Consider the following 21,297-nt stretch of genomic DNA (forward strand, 5'->3'; position numbering starts at 1 on the left):
ATGTTAATCTTATTATCATAAAAACTATGAGACCTTTAAGCTATGATAAATAACTTGGGTCAGCATAAACAGAATAATCAAAGCTTTTCAAAAAGTGACACCAGTGAATTGAGATTATTTCCCTTAGTCATTTCTGTCGACCCCAATATGGAAAATTCTCTAAATTTACAGTATATTCTCTGTATTCACAGACATTTCTGTTAATCCCCATGCAGTTAGGACTGTTTTAAAAGTATATATATATATATATATATATATATATATATATATATATATATATATATATATATATATATATATAGAGATAGTGTTTTGGTCCTGGCTTTCGCAAAGGTGGTTAAATTTTTTAAGTAAACCTTAGAAAATCTTCAACAATCATAAATCTAAACATCACCTGATTTATTTATTTTTTACCTTTTAATGTATGACATATTAAAAAGTTCAAATAACGTACCAAGAGTAAGAAAACATGTTGAGCTGACTGAAGAAAGGTTTTAGCTCAAAAACATCTGAAGGATGTTTTTTCTGATCCACAAAGTTGATCAGAAAAAAAATTGTCTGCTTTGTTTTTTGTTTTACTTTTTTGACTTTTTGAAACCCTGAATTATGAGTTATTCAGACATTTTAAATCTATTCTAGATTTGTAACAGAAATTTCCACAGAAGGTTTTATCGTGAAGTTATCACACTTCCTGTATGACTCATGCTTCATCATCAAGGAGTGTTCATACTGGTTTCTTTGTTGCTCACTGCTGATAAAAACCAGTTAAGTCAGGGGTGAAGAGACCAAAATTATTCAGTACATTTTTGTTTTATTTAAGTTCAATACAAACATACATTTTCATAAATTTACAGGTACAATAAGTTACCCATAAATAGTGACGACTCACATTTTCAGAGCTGAAGCACTAAAACGACACTGCAGACATGAATGACTCTACAGGTCATACAGAAATGTCATATATATATCTGAACAAACATACACGTCTTAGCTCTTTGAATCGTGACTATCTGGGCGGTTGGACTGATGAGCAGGTATGATGAAACTTTTATTTTTGCATATTCACACGAAGCGACGACAGGCTACGCTGCTGCCTTCTGACTGCGCTCGATGGCCATCCTCTCCAGCCGCTCAGTGTAGAAGCCGTTAAAGTCCAGCCTGAGGAGTCATCAGAGTAAATGTAATCATGCACCCTTTGTTTCAAATAAAATTCATTTTATTACAGTCCAACAAATTTGCTATTCCTCAAAAAAGCAGATGTTATCACTTAAAAGTGTTTAAATGGTACTTTAAGGTACATTTCTGTTTTTTAAAAACTTAACTGATGATATCAACAAGATGCAAAGAAATAACTATTTTGCCTTTAAGTTCATAAGCCCTACGCATCGTGTTAAAGAGACATGACCTGAAGTTGAACTAGTGTTGGGCTGAACTTTTGTGTAATATGATTTTATATCAGAAGATGTTGCAGTGAGGAAAAACTTTTTTTTAAACCAGATTTCATATTTACAGCCGAGATCCAGAGAAAGCAAATCTTATGATTTGTAAACGCCGCCCCCTGCTGGTGAAAGCTTAAGTATAAATTTAAGGTGCCTTCTGTAATTATTGTAGAGCATTCAGATGTGTGCTGCTGTTAGCTTTCAATATTCTGCATTTTTTTAAATAAGCGTGTGCTCTAAATGACCGATCTCAGCGATGTCAAACGAGAGGCCCAAGGGTCAGCCTTGTCTAGTCAGCCCAGCGGCTTTAAAAGATCTCAAATTTGCAGTTACTCACAAATATAAAGCCAATAAACAATATCTACCAACAATATGTACCATACCACAAAATTAAACAAAAGAAAAAGAGGTGTTTTTACTGGTAGTATTTCAATCGAATAACAGAAAACATCCTGTTTTTACTCCGTCTTTAGCATTTTCCAGAGTAAATAAATCAATAAAAAGTTAAATAAACACAGTAAATTAAGTTTTTAATTCTTGTTAAAAAGCCAGTTAATGAGCTGCTTCCTGTAATATTACACATATATTTGAGAGTTAACCCCAGGACCTTTACTGACTGATTTAAAACAGCAGCTTTTCTGCAGGAAGATGAAACCTGAGTTTTATGCTCAGCAGCTCTGTTTAATTCATGCTTTCAAAATAAATTTAAACTTTTCTGCACTGAGGGGAAGGTTCAGTCGTCCGGCCCACTGAAGATCAAATTATAGTTGTATGTGTCCGAAGAATTACGCTAGGCAACGGTGACACACTGCACCATCTTGTGGTGCAAAGTGGTATTACAAGAAAGCGCAACATCAGCTGATGTCTCTTCAACACAATACAGACATAAACCCAGAGTAGATGTCTTTTCAAACTCTGTAGTTAGGTTTAGTTCATACAAGATTTTTTTTAACTATTTTTAAAGAAAATTATGATAAGTACCTTTAAGGTGATCACATGACCCAGAACCTTTGTTTTTAAATGGGCAGGATATTTTTTTTAATCCCCATTGGAGCAGGATAGGAGTCTAAAAAATGCTATCTTAACAAAAGCCACCTACAAAACTGTTCTGGTTATTAAATGTTAACAACTGTTAGTGAGTGCAAAGAGAAAATTGACATTCAGCTTCATTTCCATGCAAATGAATAGTGCAGCAACTGCTTTGAGCCTGTGTGATGGCATGAAGAAAAAAATTTAAAGCCTATTACAAACGTCCTCTGTAATGCTGACAGGCGTACCTGTAAATGATGCTGATCATGCTGTGCTCGCAGTCGTTGGTGCTGTAGATGCTCAGCTTGTCCAGCAGGTCCAGCAGCAGCATGCTGAAGTTGCTGTCAAACTTGCTGATGGTGGCTTCGAAGCTGGCGTCGGTCTGGAGGGAGTCTGCGTGATCGGCTAAAAACTGAAGCAGCAGCCAAGAGGAAAGGACGACAAACAATCATATAATGAAAATTTTAGGAGGTTTTAGTAAGGTTTACAGCCTCTCTATTCCAGTACGTGTTTCTCAGAGGGGAGGCTGTGGTGATGGATGCTTTGTACCTTCGTGGTCAGCCTCTTTTTCTCTGGCTCGTCGGCCTGCTCGCTCTGAGCGGAGGGCTCATCCATCGTCCCCTGCTCCATGGAGAGGCGCTCCAGCCTCATGCTCTGTGTGAAACGCTTCATCAGCACAGGAGGGAAAAAAGGGCAAAAACACATGTTTGTGTTTACTTATAGCAGAGCTGTAAAACGATGTTCAAATAAAAGGAAAAATGAACATTTATCCGACTGTGAAAACGAACAACAATCTGAGTACAGTGTAGGTCCCGTAAATGCTGCACAATAACCACAACATTTTTATCAACGCAACATGCCTGCTGAGGCTTTTGTGCAATTCTGCATCCAGATTTTTAGGCTGTGAGTCGATGGTCACAGAAAAGTTGCAGGCGCCCAAACTAGACTTGCAAAAAGCCATCTCATATTCTTCACATGTCTGGGTTTCATCAAGTCTCCAAAAAGCATGTGGGAATATTTGTTATAGTCTGACGAGATCAAGAGTGATCTCTTCTCCTATTTACCCACACAAAAACTTCACGTTTTAACAGAAGTCTGCAGACTTTCTTATCCACCATGTCTAAACAGAAATTCAAACTATGAGCGCTTCAATTTAAAAATGTGTGTGCAGCAGTTTTTTGCAGAGTTTAAGCTTAAATACATTGATTCATGAAACTAAAGTAAATTAAAGAGTGCTGTAATCAAATACTACATTATTGAGGCTGTGACTTCATTATCTCTGGTTTTATGCAGTCGTGGAAATACCTGCATGCAGTTTGTGAACATGACGCAGACAGACATGAGCTTGGAGAAGATCCTGAGCAGCTCGGGGTTGGTCAGCATGCAGTCCTTTAGGCAGTTGTCCAGGAAGCTGGTGTGATGACAAAGCACATCATCGATGTTTGAAGCCTGCAGAAAGAAGAAAAGAAAAATAACTTAAGATCACATTTTCCCTGAAACCAGCACGTCTCCTTCTCAGTGCTCCTCGGGGGTCCTTCTTCAATCACTCACCATTTTCAGGTTGGTCTCCATGACGTGCCAGGTGGGCTCCATCACCTCAAACATCATGTAGTACTGAATGTTCTGCACAAAGTTGAGCATTCGCTGTCGGAGCGCGAACGCGGCAGCGAACCTGCACACAGGTGGTAAGAACAAAAGTAAGAACGTTCTACTGGTTGAAACTTTTACAGGAAGTCACCTCAGATTCGTGGCGGCTCACCATTTGGCAGAGTGTAAGGAGTACTGCCTGAAGTCTTTGTTGCTGATCCAAACGTTGCACAGCAGCCGCTCAACATGTTTGCAGGAAAACATGTGTCTGAACAACATCTGGTACCTCGTCAGTGCTTTCCTGGATAAATAATGCAAACATTAGCGCTTCTAAATAAACAGGTTGGTTTTGTGATTTCCCCCTTTTTACAAATTTAATTCAGTCAAACTAAAACCAATATTTTTCTGCCTTTTTTTGTTTTAACCGTCTCATTTTTTTTGTTTATTTTACAGCTTGTATTTTAAATTTTTTTGTCACAATTCCCAGATTAATAAATATCTTCAGATGTATTTATCTAGAGTAAGATCCACTGGAGCTCTGAACCTGTTGATGATGAGCGAGAGCGGCCATTTGACGATGTAGTCGAAGGAGAAGGCCTCGAGCCCGCTGAGGGCCACGTCTGGCGGATCGGCGTTGATGATGGCCTTCTCTTGTTTGGTCTCGATGGCCAGCACTCGCAGCAGCTGAGTGATGACATCGTGAGGCATTAAGTCGATCTGTGGAGACAGGCGAGGAAGGTCAGACCGGCTAATTGTTCACATTTTACAATCCAAACTGCTAAAAACAAACTAAACACACACGCCTTCCCCCACCTTCAGGTCATCCTTGAAAGGGTCCGTGTTGGCCGTGCTCATCCTCAGAGCCAGCTCCAGGAGAGCCTCCAGTCTGGGAGGAACGATGTCGTCCACCGGCTTCTTCATCTCCTCCTCCGTCAGGTCCATGAAGTGCACAAAGAAATCTCCTTTGTCCATCAGGAAGTAGTGTTTGATTGATCTGACACAAGAGAGAACAGACACAAAATGATCAAACCACTTCATAAAATAATCATAGGCTTACACATAGCATAAAATAAAAAACACAAAACAAAAGTGCATCAGGAAGTTCGACTGGCTTTGACTTCACATCAAAAGCAAACAGACTAACGTTAATGTCACTACGGTAATTTTGTCTTGGTACCACAAGTAAAGAAAACGCGTGAATGATGAAGGAAGAAATCCTTCATCAGACGGTTTAAGCTTAAACATAAAGAAAAGTGAGCTTTTCACCTGCTGGTTGGTTTTACAGAGCAGGTTTAAATTAAAGCCGTTTTAACTGCTTGTTTACATTTTTACAAATGTGACAGATTTAAATTGTTTACACTTAAATCTCGTACATTTGTAAAAATGACTGAAATTACATACAGTATAAAAAGATAAGATCTTTATTTATCCCGAGGGAAATTCTTTTGTCATACACATGCTCAATGCAGCAAGAGGAACAGAGGAATAAGATATACAATAAGAATTAGGGATGCAACGATACCAATTTTTTCAAACCGATACGATACCGATACTTGGATCTGAGTGCTTGCCGATACAGAGTACAAAAAAACGATACTTCTAACACACACACACGCACACACACACACAATTAATTGGAAGACAGGTTTTATTATGTTCCCTGCTGATAAAAAATAAAATCTTAATAAAAATGACCACAAAAAAATTTCAAGTGAAAAATAAGCACTTTTGTTAAATTATTGCAGAGTCTCCACATTGTAATTTTACAAAATATCACAGAACTATTGGCACTGTCTCGAGCTTTCAACAAAATAATTATTATTAAATAAATTATAAAAATATAAAAAAATTATAAAATAAATAATAAATAAAATAATAATTGGCCCCCTAGTGGCCAATCTAAAAAACTACAACAGAAATGACAAGCCACCCTCTGATTAATGAAATAAGTTGGTATCGGTTCATGGTATCGGTTAACTTTTACGAGTATGAGTACACACACATTTTACAGTATCGGCCCCGATACCCGATACCAGTATCGGTATCGGTGCATCCCTAATAAGAATAGTAGTATACAGTAATATACAGTAGGACAGTGCAGAATATGAAGTAACTAGTGAAAGTGAAAAACAAGTGAAAAAGTGACATAGTATTGTGCAATTGAATAAAAGAGAGTAGCAGCATATAATAGTCATCTGCTATAGCAGTGATATCCGCAGCAAGCAGGAATCAGTCGAAAATTTATTTACATTTAGATTAAGATCAAATCTAACCACTTGTATTTTAAGTCATTAAAACTTAAGCATCTATAGAAACCTTTGCAGTAACCACACAAAGAACAATAGAGACCCAGCAGAACCTCTTGTGTTTTCTAGAGGGATCTTTTTTGACCAAAGTATCAGTTTTAGTCATCTTAGCATAAGCTGAACTAAACTGTGACTAAATCTGGGCTGAAAATGCACCACGGCGAAGGCAAAAGGTATATTTGAGTTATTATAACAAGACAAAACAAGCGATTTGAAACAAAAGTGGATGCAAAAGGTAACCGCCTCATCCCAGTTATCTTGTTTTCATAATCACTGGAAGCTACAGAAATAGCCCAGCCCTAACACTAGACGCTGACTTCAAAATTTACCGTTTTAATCTTGACAATAATTTAGTTGTGTGTCTGTCAAATATAACAGAACAAACTGGTCACACAGCATCTCATCCTATCTTCTCACCACAAAATATCCAATAAGCATTAAATATTCACCTCAGACGTGAGACCAGCTCCTTCTCTTCCATGAGGAAGTCCAGAAGCACTTTGCTGGCGTAATTGTAGGCTTTCTCTATCTGCTCCACGTAGGCCCTCTCCTTCAGGGTGTACAACACCTCCTTAGCATCAGGACACGTCACGTCCCGGCCGCACTCCCGCACCACGTTGAGATATTTCCCTGCACGATAGCACGTCTCAACATCGCCTAAAGCATTCCCATTTTATGTTCAACAAGTCTTAAATGTTCTGTTTTTACCTGTGCTTAGTATTTTGTCTGCCATCTTCTGTAGAAAGGAGGGAATCCGATGCTGCACGATGGTGTATCTCTGATCCCAGTACTTGTCGTTGTAGTCTTCCTGAATCTTCTCCTTTTGCAGCTCGTGCTCCTCCACCATGAACTCACTGTGGAGTCACAAAATATGAGCTTTACATTTTACAACACACATTATTCAGAGTTGAAACTCTGGGAGCAGCTGAACCTGTACGGATCCTTGATGATGCCCCTGTAGATCCACTTCTCCAGGATCTCAAAGTACGGGACGCTGGCTGCTTTGGTGAGGTACAGACACAGCTCCTGAGCCTGGCTGTCACCGGTGTAATTGAAGGTTCTGTCATGGAGAAGGCTCAACGTGGACCCTCCCATACACTCTCCTTTGTCCACGGAGGACGCTGTGAACACAACAGAAAGCATCATTTAACTAAATATCTGTTTTATAATAGGTGAGATTCCACACTAATCAGGCATTTTCAAAGTGTTACGTGTTGTTTGTGTTCAGCGTTGGTGAATCTAGACCCAGTTTGATGTGCCAAGTTCTCTTATAAAGTGGGTCAGATCACCTTCCAGTCAAATTAACTCTCTGGTGCTCATTTAAAGAAGCTTAGACTGCAGGTCTTCTACGATCTGTGACCCACAAACTAACGTTTACAAAGTGAAAACATTCAGAACTCCTCCTCACCACTAATCTGCAAATTCAGCTCTATATCTCTACAACAGATCAACATTTTTTCTTAATATTTGCTTTGTTAAACATATGTTTAAACATTTTTAAGCTTATTTTAAACAACATCTGAAGACAGTTTAGAAACAGATGAAATTTTAGGGCTTGTAATTCAATAAACTGTGCTGGTATGCAGAAGCAGAGATAAACAACTTTAAGTTAGAAATCTAAATCAAGTCCACTCTGGCAAAGGAGAAGTAGCACTCTATTCTCAAGAGACTTTCTCCACCCTCTGCTTTGCATCTTGTCCTCCTTTTGCACCAGGATGGTGCCAGAACTCCAGCAACTCCTGATCACTGCGCCCCTAACTCATCCTTCTTTCCATGTTTCTTTGCCAACTTTTAATTCATCATGGCTGCAAACAACGACCATGTTATCTTCAGTTTCTTACCGATTGACGACAGTATCTCCATGGTGCGCATGGTGGGCTGGATGTAGAACCAGAGCTTCTGCAGGGACAGCAGGCCCTGCCGCTGGAGATGCTCCAGCTGAGTGACCAGGATGAGATATTCCTTCATCAGCGTCCTCATCGCCGCTGTCAGGGCGTGGTTCACCTGGCCGTACTCGAAGGATGATTTCTCCTCAATGAACCTGGAGGGCAAATGCAACACGTCACCTTTAATAATCTTATAACATTTAATCTCTTTTAGACCCTTTAAGCAAAGATCATATGATTCTGAATTATTTGATATTTATGTCACTTTTTTCAAGCTCTAAATCACTGTGACTCATTGATATCGATTATTAAATATGAAATTAATGCGAAAGAGCAACAGAAAATAGATAAAAGGATTCAATAGATAAACAATTAAAATATATACTTTGTGTTTAAGGCGCACATATAAATCAGACATCTAAATAATATATATAAATAAACCCTTCAAAGATAATGCAAAAAATCTGCATTATCCTGTGTCTGCAGCACATTTTAAGACATTTGGAAATTAAAGTTAGAACTTTTAATGCATTTAAAAACTGTTTTGTGAACAGATATTCAGGACTGGAGGTACTCTGATATTTGCCTCTTTGCAGAAATCTGGAGGGCTGAAAAAAGACTTTAATGTTAAAATTTCCAACTTTACAGCTACAAAAACTGTTTGACCTCTAAAGCAAATTTCCTCATGTAATAACCTAAAAACTTTACAGTATGATTTTCTTCTCTTTTCTTTGTATATCCATTTATAGTTTAATAAAGCTTCAGGGGTGTGGATTATGTGAGTGCCAGCTGAGTCACTCAGCTTTGCAGTCACGTAACTGAAACTTCCACTCAAAGCTGATGTGAAATAAACATTTTAGTTACAAGAAATGCTGCTGGGTTTTTCTTTTGCATTGCATCAACCTTGAGGGTCCCAGTAGTTCATCTGGAAAACTCATTAGTGTTTATGTGCATTTGTGAACTTAAGCCTGTTAGCAGTAGCTCATACCGGGCACAGTCTACGCTTTTACCGTGTTATAGTCGAGTAGTACGACGCGACCGGTAATATTCTGTTGACCAGCTCTTTGACAGACATGTCCAGTGTTGGATCGATGATGAAGGAGCGGTTCTGCCGCCCCAGCACCGGCTGAGCGGTGATGTCTCGCCCGTCGACTCCAATCAGCACAAACAGCAGATCCTCCACCAGAGCTTGTTCCTGCGTCCCCAGAGGCAGCGTACCTGACCACGGACAGTAACCACATCAATACGCACAGGGGGACTATATTCAGACTCCATGCTGCACAGGTGAATGTGTAAATTTACCAACTTACCAACAGGAACGGCTGGTTCTCCTTGAGGGGTGGGGCTGGTGATGAAGTCTCCGATGAGAGCTGGACGATCATACACCCAATTGGGGAAGACGGGGTTGGGCTGGGTGGGGTTCTTCTTGTTGTGTTTGTCCCTCAGCATCTTCCGTGTGACTTCAGCCGGCTGCAGGCGAATTCCAAAAACAAAGAAACTCAGGATTTAAAAGCAGCAGATGGTAAACGGAGTGAAATTTAATGTAATTTGTATCAATAGCAATAGACTGGCCCTTCTAATCTTCAGATTAAACTATTGATCAAAGCAGCCTTTTATTCACAAAAAATGCCAGCAGATGTTTCTGTAAACAGTGACATACTGCAGGTAACCTTTATATGATAACATGTTATTATTATACCTGATCTACAGCTTCACGATGTTTGCTCACTGTTTAGTTTTTGTTCCCTGTCACATCACATCACACCAAGCCTGAAATGAAGTTTTTCATTACAAATAAAGTACATGCAATGAGGCAAATTCAGGTTAGCTAGCTGTGATGTTAGGTTCTTTCTGCTGAGTCCAAGTGGCCAAAAACAAATCTTGTGCATGTCTAATCACTCCTATGTGAAATACACTGCAAATCTAAGGTGAATGAGAGCTTCTTTTAACCTCTTTATCTCCCTTATTAACCAGAGATTCACCATCTCTGATCTGATCTACTTTAAGAAGAAGAAACCTGAATAGCTCTATGAACAAAAATTCTGAAACTTAAAAAGGACCATCTCTGTGAACCTCCAACTCATCTTCATTGTAGGACTCCAGAGAGTAGCTTTGTATGACTCACAGTCCAAAATAAGCCTTCTTTATCTTATACTGGGCCTTTGTGCAGCTTTACAGCTCATTAACTGTTTGAACCAAACTGTTTTAGCTCCTCCATCTTCACACCCACTTTCCTCTGAGTGATTGCCCCTCATAAATTATTTGACAAGCAGGTGGTTGGAACTTTGTGCTCTCTTTGACATCACACAGAGCCAAAAGAACAAAAATTGTCTGAATCTGTTTCCACATATAAAATAAACCAATAAATACATCCTATCTTGATTAAGTTTCTAGCTGAACTTATTTTAGCTCCAACCTGTCCTGTAGAGTTTCACAGGCTAATCTAACCTTCAGACCAGTAACATGATCTGAAGGTAAGAGATGCTCACCAGAGGAGCGTTGGAGCTCGCTGTTACATTGCCAAGCTTCTTACGCAGCTCGTCCAGCTCCTGCATGGACATCTTGGTGCTGGTTTGAGGCAGAGAGTAACTGGTTGTTGTGGTTGAGGTGGTGTTTGCTGAAGACTCCGACCTCTCTTTAGCATTCTGCTGCAGAAACTGGAGGGTCTGCAAAAAAATATCAAGGCAGGGATGCAAAATTAGATTCAAGTATTTTATCAACCAACTCTCTGATGGAGGGACATAAATCAGCAAGTTTCTTACTTCATAGAGTAGATTACATTTTTTAAACTACTTTTCAACATTAATAATAAGGAAATAATTGTGATTTTAGATCAGGAAGTATAGAAATATTTGGACTCTATGACAAAAAGAACCGGATGAAAAGCAGCATGTAAATGAGGCATTACCTCTTTGTCCTCACAGAGTTTGGAGAGCAGATACACCAAAGGGTCGAGGTTCCGAACATTTTTGGACTTAAGCTCCTCATATTTCCTCAAGAAATCCTCCGGGGTTTTAGAAAACTCTGCTAACTTGACCTGAAAGTGACACAACATGCAATATGAAGAAAATATGCAAAGAACCATATCTGTTATGAACATTGGGGATTTAACTAAGTTATAAAGTAAGTTATAAAACTTTAGCGTTAGGGAAGTGATGAAGTGATCGCCACTGCAAACAAGAAAGGGGCTCAAGGTGCTGGTGGGATTACATCCCTGACAGACTTCTCAACCAATCCTGACTTCCTCATGCATTACCACAAATTCTCTCCTAGTACCTTATCATATACTTTCTCTAGATCTACAAAAACACACAGTTCAGTTCTTTCTGAACTTCTCCATTAACATTCTCAAAACAAGCATCCCGTCTGTACTGCTCTTTCTTGGTATGAAGCCATACGTTCCATTCCCCAAGCATCCTTTCACGCTACAAGATTAACTTCAATACTCTGTCATTGGTATGTCAGGTATGTCATCTGAACCAAGAGCCTTTTCACTCTTAATCCATCCATTGTCGCCTTCACTTACTCCTTACTAATCCTCTGCACTTCCTGATTTCCTACCTGTCCCCCATCTATCCCATCATCCTCTCTCCTCATTTTCTTCATTCATAAGAATCTTAAAGTACTCCTTCTGCCTCCTCACCAAATTCCCTGTACTCATTAATATATGTGAAATCTGGAAGGATTGCCAGTCATAATGATGCATTTGGAAATTTTGCTAAAGTTAATTGCGAGATGAATGTCTCTGGGAGGAGTTAACAAACATTACTATGGTGCCAAGTGCAGAAAAACACTCCTTCTGAGAGCCTTTGTCTGCTGTAGTCTGACTGCGTGTCTGACAAGAGGACAGATGCAAATTAAAAACTAAATTATCAACTGATGAGCCATGAAAAGCACTGCAGTGAAACACAGTGCAGTACAGTATAGCCCACCTTGGCACTGTGCGCGGACACTGTGGTGGTGACATAGGGGGTCCTGTGTTTCTGGAGCAGGTCTATGTAGCCCTCTGCTCCGTCGCCGCCTCGCACATGAAGGAGGCTGAGCAGTTCGTTCACGTCGTGGTGGATCCTGAACTCGCTCATGGCTCCAGCAGCGGCTAAAACGACAAAGAGGTTTTATTTTGTAGGACAGGGCAGAAGGAAAGAGAAAGAATTTAGCTCAGGCGGTCACAATGGATATGAACATCAGAGCTGCCGGCTCACACTGACAAACATCAGCTGAAGCTTAGTTGAGGGTTTAACGGCTGTATGTTTATGACATCCTGTCTTTCAGTGGTGATGCAGAGCTAACAGTTGTTTACGCTAGCTGGCTAGTTAGCCTGCTACAGCAGGGGGATGCTCTCTAGTAGCTCTCTGAGCCAAATGAAACATGAAATGCCATAAAAGCAAACAATAACGTAACTCAGTAACATAAAGTCCCGTTACAGGTTTAACTAGAGTCTAAAGTCATCACTCTACCTGGCACTCGCCTTTCTGCAGCGATCACCGGGGCAGATAGCAAACGCGCCCACTACTATCAAATTCTTCTTCTTCTCCAGCAGCGCAGTGACGGCGCCACACTGACCCCTACAGGTCAGTGACCTTGTGACGCCTGACCATACAAAAATAGCTAGAAAACTATGTATTTATTTATTTAAACCGGAGTGTATATTGAATATTCTGACAAATAAAAAAATAAATAAAACATAATTTCACATATATTAGTTAAAAATTGTAAAAGTATTGCTTGTGAAATGTATTGTGCAATTTATTCATGTTTGTCAGGAAGAAAAAAAATCACACTGATAATGCAGAAGTTTCAAAATCTCACAAAAATAATATTTCAAATAAGATTAGGTTAATAGGTTAATAATATCTTAATGCTGGGGCTGAAAGTCGAATTGTAATACAAATAGGAATATAATAACTACTTTTAAAAATCTATTTGGCAAAAATCTATCAATCATAAAACAGGCATTTTCTCTAAAATCACAATACTGCTTTTGTTACTGTACTTGAACCCGGGTAGATGTCTGCTTATGTATAAGTTTGTAGATTAACTGCAGCTACTATGATGCTGACTAAGGTTGTTATAGTTAACTAAAACTAAACAAAAAACTACAATTAGATGTAAAAAAGAACCCAAACAATTTTAGTTAACTAAAATACAAATAAAGATAAACTTCTGATAAAAAATTAAAACTAATTGAAAAAAAATTGTGAACTAGAAACTAATTAAAATAAAATAAGAGGAATTCGCCTTAGTTTTAGTATCTGTTATTGGAAATTAATATATATCAACCTACTGTTTATGATAATGTGAAAACAGCAGAAAACATAATTTATTTTAATAAATGCACTAACAATTTAATTCTTTAACTAATGGAAGTAAATCAAATATTAGGGTCTCTAGTTCACTAAGATATCATGGGGTCGTGTGTACTTCTTTCACGCAGAAGCGGAGATCCACGACCAAAGAGACTTCCTCCACCATGGGCATTGTGGGCTGAATGTAGAACCAGAGCTTCTGTCACTGGAGGTGCTCCAGCTGTGTGACCAGAATCAGATATTCCTTCATCACCACCTGGCCGTCCTGAAAGGATGATTTCTCCTCAATCAAACTCGAGGAAAAATGCAACACGTCCCCTTTAATAATCACTTAATAATCACCACTTTAAGCAAAGATCACATGATTCTGAATTATTTTTTATTTATGTAACTTTTCGGGCTGTAAATCGCTGTCGCTTACATTCACAGTATCAGTTAATCGTTAAACATGACGTTGAAGTGGATGAGGAGCAAAAAAAAAAAAATGATAAACGGATTGATAACGTAAAGTTACCATAAACTGATAACGTGAAGTACAAGTTAACAAGGCAATGCTAATCCTCAAATCCGCCAAAATCCTGTACAGATCTCTGCTGAATGATATGACCGTATGTATGCCCTCATAAGAAAGGATTATGGTCCCAAAGAAAATTTTAACCACGCACATGGATTCAGTAGTTTCCTGTTTTTCTGTTTGATTTGGCCTCTTCCGGAAAATGTAGTCTATGACAGAAAAAGGAAACATGAAACCTCTCCTGAAACCAAACTGATTTTCTGAGACTTACTGATAGAAACCCAAAAAGTTGGTTCTGTTCATCTGCACGTTTTGTTTTCAGTGGGAGAAACGTTTCGTCACTCACCCAAGGGACTTCGTCAGTATCAGCTGGATGCAGGTTTCCCCAACCTTAGTTATAAACAATACATTTGCATAATGACTGAAACAAGCACCACTGACGAACAATGGGCTGTGAGGTCAGTCTCCTGATCATTAATATGCAAACCGTCATAACCAAATAGGAACAGAACCAAGTTTTTTGAGATTTCTTTACCTGGACAATTGCGCATGCATCAAGGCAGTCTATGTAGTAGTTTAAGGTCACGACCACTAGGAGGTGGGGGCATGATTTCCTGTGTTGCTAGCACGCACTGTGGTTGAAGCGCTTTTACATGTAAATAAAAGTTCTGTTACATTTAAGCCCTTGTCAGATGAGTTCACACAACGCTAAATAAGCCTATCAGCACCTGTTAAATATCTGTGTAGTTTACATGGGGAGATTTTAAATCCCAAGTATCTCCCGACTTTGCAGTACTTCAGCGGGTTGGGAAGCTAACTTCCGGTTAGCTCTAGCGTCTACGTAGTTGAGCAAGATCAGAACAGCGCCATCATAACTCTACATCTCGATACAGATTAGCCTAGAGTTTCATAGATGGCTCCTAAAAAATTAGGAGTGGGCCTCAAGGACGAAAAAACACTATATATCTTTTTTTCTTTTTTTTTTCCGAGATAGACAAAAATGTATGTATGGATTTATTTTTGAGTCTACCTGAATGAATTTGACAGTTTTGTTTCCTACGTCAAAGTTATGTTTGAACATATTTAACAGCCACAGTTAATATGAACCTGGTCTGCTGACGTAATCATTGATGAGTCTGAATCATTTGTTTCTGAGAACATGCTTGTTTTTGTCAGCTTGTTAGCTTACCCAAGAGGAATTGTAAACATAATTAATAACCAAATAACCTGTTTGATTGTATGGCTAGTTTTAGTTGTAAGCTACTTACTTACTTAGCTATTTTGTATGTGTGTCTGTGCGTGTATATGTTTGTTCGTTTGTTGTTTGTGTTGTTTTACAACTTAGAGTTAGCTATTAATTTTGAACAAATGAAATTAAATATAGCCACAGTAATTTTCAACTGCAAGCAGTGGCTAGAAAGTCATGAATTTATTATATGTTTATTATTCATTCATAATGTGTTTTTATTAGAACAAGCTTTACTTGCTATTTTACTGCCAACTTAAGTAGAAGTGCAACATCATTTATAATTTATAATAGCTAGCTTTTGTTTGTTACCTAGAATTACATTTACATTTTATATAAACCTATGAAATGTTCAAATTGTCACAAATTCTTCCAGGTAAACATTAACTTTCTAACTATATTTAATTTTAGATCCTATTTGAACATACTAATATTCATGGATCCTTTGCATATTAAAAATACATTTGTTTTGTGGTTAAAGTATAGACCTAATTCATATAATGTACCTAATTAATTTCATCCACCCTATGTATAAAAATAATAATCTAATATATAAAATTCTCAGGGTCATTACTGGAGTATTTTGGAGCTTCTTCTGATACAACAAGCACATCTACCACAGCTGACATGACTGCTGACATCATCCAAAACTTCAGAGTCATCTGCTCCCTCCCCGAACATAGCTGAGGACTATACTGAGGCACCACAGGCTTCTCCGACATAACTTCAGAGGTATGTACTGGGGTCTTTGCTGTTTCTAGTTTGTTTGTATGTGTTTGTCTTCATCTAGTTGAAAGCAGTGTGCGTGATTTGGTGGATCTAAATGGTAAATGGACTAGAGCACTCAAAGTGCTGTGCGTGAAGAGCTCTGGGGCTACATATAAAATCTTGTTTAGGACCACCAAATCCTAGAGCCAACCCTGGAAAGGGGTCAGTGCAGCATAAATGGTTTAGGACTATTGATACTGAACAGAAAGATGGATACAAACATTGTCTTCTTTTTCAAGGTAGTTGAGGACCTTCTCAATGGTGTCCAGTCTGACTAACATTTGTGAAAATGAAAACGTAATGCCTCCCCGTCGGGGAATCGAACCCCGGTCTCCCGCGTGACAGGCGGGGATACTCACCACTATACTAACGAGGAAGGTGCCAAACGAGTTTTATGTTGCAGTACCAATACTGGCCACAATAATGTCCACTATGGGATGTTGTCGCTGTTTCCCCGTTTTGATACCTTAGGTTGTGCAGACCTATTTATGTGTATTAAATTGACGCCTCAACGTAGAGTTCTCTGCCATCAACGAAAGAGGCAACCCCCCCTCCAAACCAAACATATTTAACGTATCATTTATTAGTCACAACAGCGCCAGAAGACTAAAGTGGACAAAAATATAGCACTCCCATAGAGAATGAATGGGAAACAGTTTATGGTAAAGGGTAAGGTAAATGGTAATGGACTAATTCTTATATAGCACTTTTCTATTCTACTTGAAAACTCAAAGCTCTGTTCTTGGAAAAGTTTTGAGTCTGTGAAAAAAAACCTAAAAACATGAAGGTAGTTGAGGACTTTCCCATGGTGTGCACGCCAGAGGTAGCCTGACTGCCATTAGGTAGGTCTGGGAGGAGATCTCTTCAGGAGACCATCCGCCACCTCATCAGGAGCATGCCCAGGTGTTGTAGGGAGGTCATACAGGCACGTGGAAGCTACACACACACATCACTGAGCCTCATTTTGACTTGTTTTAAGGACATTACATCAAAGTTGGATCAGCCTGTAGTGTGTTTTTCCACTTTAATTTTGAGTGTGACTCCAAATCAAGACCTCCATGGGTTGCTAAATTTGATTTCCATTGCAGTTTTTTGTGTGATTTTGTTGTCAGCACATTCAACTATATAAAGAACATAGTATTTAATAAGAATATTTCATTCATTCAGATCTAGGATGTCTTATAATAATAATAATAATAATAATAATAATAATAATAATAATAATAATAACAATACATTTTATTTGAGGGTGCCTTTCTAAAACCCAAGGTCACCTTACAAAGAGAAAAAGACATCAATAAAACACTAGATTAAAATAGATTCTAATAAAATAAAATACAAAAAACAGGAAAATACAACCACAAACAACAAATTTTAAAAAACAAAAAAACAAAAAAAAAACACGATTTGACAGTAAAATCTGTATTAAAGCGAGTAAGTCAGTTTAAAGAAGTAGGTTTTGACTTAAATACGGGAAGGGAATCTATATTTCTTAAGGCCGAAGGAAGTGAACTCCAGAGCCGAGGAGCAGAGCAACTGAAACCTCTGTGGTCCATAGTCATAAAGCGAGCAGAAAGAACAACAAGATGAGTTCTGTTCTTGTTTATGTGTTCCCTTTACGTTTTTTGAGTCGTGTTTATGGGGCTTTCCCATCATGTGCAGTCCAACTTTTCCAAGAACGAAAACGTAATGCCTCCCCGTCGGGGAATCGAACCCCGGTCTCCCGCGTGACAGGCGGGGATACTCACCACTATACTAACGAGGAAGGTGCACGATACCCTTTATGTTGCAGTATCGATCCTGGCCACAATAATATCCACTATGGGATAGTGTTGCTGTTTTCCCGTTTTGATACCTTAAGTTGTGCACGGCTGTTTATGGGTATCAAACGTGTAAACAGCGGGCAGAGAGACTAGAATGACTAGATACCTCAACGTAGAGTTCTCTACCAGAAAAAGCTTTCGTGTTTCTGTGCATGGAGCGAAACTGTGGAACAGTTTGAATATATAAACAGAACAATGAAAAACGTAATGCCTCCCCGTCGGGGAATCGAACCCCGGTCTCCCGCGTGACAGGCGGGGATACTCACCACTATACTAACGAGGAAGGTGTTCAATGACTTTTATGTTGCAGTACCGATCCTGGCCACAATAATGTCCACTATGGGATAGTGTCGCTGTTTCCCCGTTTTGATACGTTAGATTGTGCAGACCTATTTATGTGTATTAAATTGAGGCCTCGACGTAGAGTTCTCTGCCATCAACGAAAGAAGCAAAAAACCCTCCAAAACAAACATAATTCTATACAGGCACGTGTAGGCCACACACACACTACTGAGCCTCACTTGTTTTAAGGACATTACATCAAAGTTGGACCAGCCTGTAGTGTGTTTTTCCACTTTAATTTTGAGTGTTACTCCTAATCCAGACCTCCATGGGTTGCTAAATTTGATCTTCATTGATAATTTTTGTGTGATTTTGGTGTCAGCACATTCAACTATGTAAATAACGTAGTATTTAAGTATTTAGTAAGATCATTTTATTCATTCATTCAGATGTAGGATGTCTTATTTTTGTGTTCCCTTTATTTTTTGAGCAGTGTATATGGGACTTTCCCATCTCGTGCAGTCTAACTTTTAACATTTCCAAGAACGAAAATGAAATGCCTCCCCGTCGGGGAATCGAACCCCGGTCTCCCGCGTGACAGGCGGGGATACTCACCACTATACTAACGAGGAAGGTGCTCAGCGACTTTCATGTTGCAGTACCGATCCTGGCCACAATAATGTCCACTATGGGATAGTGTCGCTGTTTCCCCGTTTCGATACCTTAAGTTGTGTATCAAACGTGTAAACAGCGGGCAAAGAGACTAGAATGACTAGATACCTCAACGTAGAGTTCTCTACCATCAACGAAAAAAGCAAATAAAACAAACAAAAAAACCCAAAAAAGAAATCGTTGGATTGTAATGATATTGATATGATAGTGGTTAAAAGAGTCATTGAGGGCATTATAAAACCATTTACACTCATCTGTAATTCATCATTTCAAACTGGTCTATTTCCAGACAGAAATAATAATGGTAATAATAATAATAAAATAGTGGCCACAATAATGTCCACTATACGTTTTAAGTTGTGCACGCTTGTTTCTGTGTATCAACTTTAACGTGTAAATAACAGTGGGCAGAGAGACTACAATTACAGGCCCTGTTTTGATTATCAATTTTCAGATTAAAATCTATTCTAACTTGAATACTGTGATATTGATTCATTAAAATCTTGAATAGATTTTTAAATATAAATTTATTTTGCCCGCAATGCCAGAATCTCAGGTTAAACCTCACAAAATTTCAACAACCACCAAACAGCTGAAAACGGAAATGAGAGCAGGTACACGGATTCTGCACAAAGACACAAACACAAAGTGCAGACCGCCTACGCATCGGAATCAGCGAGACGTCGGCTTCCTCACCTGAACGCCGTCATGGCTGAAAGCCGACAGCTCACAGATTCTGTTGCTTTGGCGGTCCGCGCTTTGTGTTTATCTTTTTTGTGCTAGATTCTGCAGCTGTAGGCTTTGTCTCTCTCCAACCAAATTTGACTGAACCAGCAGCAAAAGAAGATCCAAACTACGCTTCATATTTCGCTTCACATAGACATCGTCATGAATTCCTTCTTTGCTGTTTTGCTTCCACCACGGTAAAATGAGCTTCATGCACAGCTCTCTTCCTTTCTCAGTGTACTTCAAGAACAGTTTCCCCATCTAAAAATCTGTTTTCTGCATTATTCGCTTGCTTATTACGCACAAGTCTACCGTTATGTACAGCGCTGTCCGCCGCTGTGTTTTTGTTTTTAATTTAACTGACTTCCCACAAGAAAGTCTCAGTTCTGCTGTTCAGTACTGAAGAAATTTAAACTTTTTAAAATTATGCGAAATTGCAGAATGCTTAGCTGTGTCTCTAATGAAACCTCTGTAACTTTGCTCTGCTTCACTTCAGCAGCATAATGTTTATATGTTGATTCATGGTTTTCTTCTGTTTTTGTTCTACTGCAGATTATTTTTAAGATTATCTGCTATAAAACGACCAGGACAGGAAAGTCTCCTCCATGTTTTTCTGTGTTTTATGCTCTGTTACTTTGACTCGTTAGCACTTAGCAATTTTCTATCCTACCTGAGCACTCCAAGCGTTGTCCAGGAGGAGTTTTGAGGCTACAGTTTAGAAAACATCACTAACTGTCATGAGTGTTAATATTATTTTATTAAAATAATATAAGTCTGTTAAAGGAAACCCTGAAACATTAAAATAGTTGAGGACCTTTCCAGTGGTGTCCAGTCTGACTAACATTTCTAAGAATGAAAACGCAATGCCTCCCCTTCAGAGGATGTTGGATGTCTTATTTTTGTGTTCCCTTTATTTTTTGAGCAGTGTATATGGGACTTTCCCATCACGTGCAGTCTAACTTTTAACACTTCCAAGAACGAAAAGGACGTGCCTCCCCGTCGGGGAATCGAACCCCGGTCTCCCGCGTGACAGGCGGGGATACTCACCACTATACTAACGAGGAAGGTGCACGATACCCTTCATGTTGCAGTATCGATCCTGGCCACAATAATATCCACTATGGGATAGTATCGCTGTTTTCCCGTTTTGATACCTTAAGTTGTGCACGGCTGTTTATGGGTATCAAACGTGTAAACAGCGGGCAGAGAGACTAGAATGACTAGATACCTCAACGTAGAGTTCTCTACCAGAAAAAGCTTTTGTGTTTCTGTGCATGGAGCGAAACTGTGGAACAGTTTGAATATGGAATTGAAGCAATGTCCAAACATAAAGCAGTTCACAAAGAGTTATAAAGATATGACCTTCTTGAACTATAAAGAAAGGGCAAATGATGAATTAGTTAAATATACCTGTGTATTGTTTACATGATCGAAAAACGTTAACAAACAGAACAATGAAAAACGTAATGCCTCCCCGTCGGGGAATCGAACCGTGACAGGCGGGGATACTCACCACTATACTAACGAGGACCGCTGCAAATGAACGTGACGCTGTTCTTTTTGTTACTGCATCACGTATACTTTAGGACATATTCTCTTGAATTGTTTACTTAACACTAGATTTACTAAACGGCCCTCAACTGTTTCATATCCATTCTCTATGGGAGTCCTAAACCACTACGGGTGCAATATATTTTTGTCCACTATGGTCTT

General features: G+C 39.0%; 1 protein-coding gene and 5 non-coding genes across 6 annotated transcripts; all 6 read right to left on the reverse strand.

The window, feature by feature from the left end:
* Window positions 1-791: 791 nt before the first annotated feature.
* On the reverse strand, window positions 792-12,829 carry tubgcp2 (tubulin gamma complex component 2). The gene is made up of 18 exons (XM_085171165.1): window positions 12,705-12,829; window positions 12,180-12,343; window positions 11,156-11,284; window positions 10,737-10,913; window positions 9,558-9,717; window positions 9,258-9,465; window positions 8,203-8,402; window positions 7,293-7,482; window positions 7,070-7,215; window positions 6,811-6,991; window positions 4,869-5,049; window positions 4,600-4,772; window positions 4,228-4,356; window positions 4,020-4,140; window positions 3,774-3,917; window positions 3,018-3,134; window positions 2,717-2,880; window positions 792-1,158 (listed from the first exon to the last, which is right to left on the reverse strand). The coding sequence occupies exons 2-18, from the start codon at window positions 12,327-12,329 to the stop codon at window positions 1,083-1,085; spliced, it is 2,646 nt and encodes an 881-aa protein (XP_085027291.1). The 5' UTR covers window positions 12,330-12,343; window positions 12,705-12,829; the 3' UTR covers window positions 792-1,082.
* A 3,556-nt stretch (window positions 12,830-16,385) lies between these two features.
* On the reverse strand, window positions 16,386-16,457 carry trnad-guc (transfer RNA aspartic acid (anticodon GUC)). The gene has a single exon. It is a non-coding gene; the product is annotated as a tRNA-Asp (tRNA).
* A 1,317-nt stretch (window positions 16,458-17,774) lies between these two features.
* Window positions 17,775-17,846, reverse strand: trnad-guc (transfer RNA aspartic acid (anticodon GUC)). Its single transcript has one exon. It is a non-coding gene; the product is annotated as a tRNA-Asp (tRNA).
* Window positions 17,847-18,115: 269 nt separating this feature from the next.
* trnad-guc (transfer RNA aspartic acid (anticodon GUC)) lies at window positions 18,116-18,187 on the reverse strand. Its single transcript has one exon. It is a non-coding gene; the product is annotated as a tRNA-Asp (tRNA).
* A 559-nt stretch (window positions 18,188-18,746) lies between these two features.
* Window positions 18,747-18,818, reverse strand: trnad-guc (transfer RNA aspartic acid (anticodon GUC)). Its single transcript has one exon. It is a non-coding gene; the product is annotated as a tRNA-Asp (tRNA).
* A 1,758-nt stretch (window positions 18,819-20,576) lies between these two features.
* Window positions 20,577-20,648, reverse strand: trnad-guc (transfer RNA aspartic acid (anticodon GUC)). Its single transcript has one exon. It is a non-coding gene; the product is annotated as a tRNA-Asp (tRNA).
* Between the last annotated feature and the right edge of the window lie 649 nt (window positions 20,649-21,297).

Source organism: Neolamprologus multifasciatus, chromosome 8, assembly GCF_963576455.1.
Source record: "Neolamprologus multifasciatus chromosome 8, fNeoMul1.2, whole genome shotgun sequence".
Lineage (NCBI taxonomy): Eukaryota > Metazoa > Chordata > Actinopteri > Cichliformes > Cichlidae > Neolamprologus > Neolamprologus multifasciatus.

Coding starts and splice junctions, on each gene's coding strand:
- tubgcp2 (XM_085171165.1), bottom strand. CDS start 12,329: ATGAGCGAGTTCAGGATCCACCACGACGTGAACGAACTGCTCAGCCTC. Junction 8,403..9,257: donor TACTACTCGACTATAACACG/GTAAAAGCGTAG, acceptor TTTGCCCTCCAG/GTTCATTGAGGAGAAATCAT. Junction 2,881..3,017: donor AAAAGAGGCTGACCACGAAG/GTACAAAGCATC, acceptor CTGCTGCTTCAG/TTTTTAGCCGATCACGCAGA.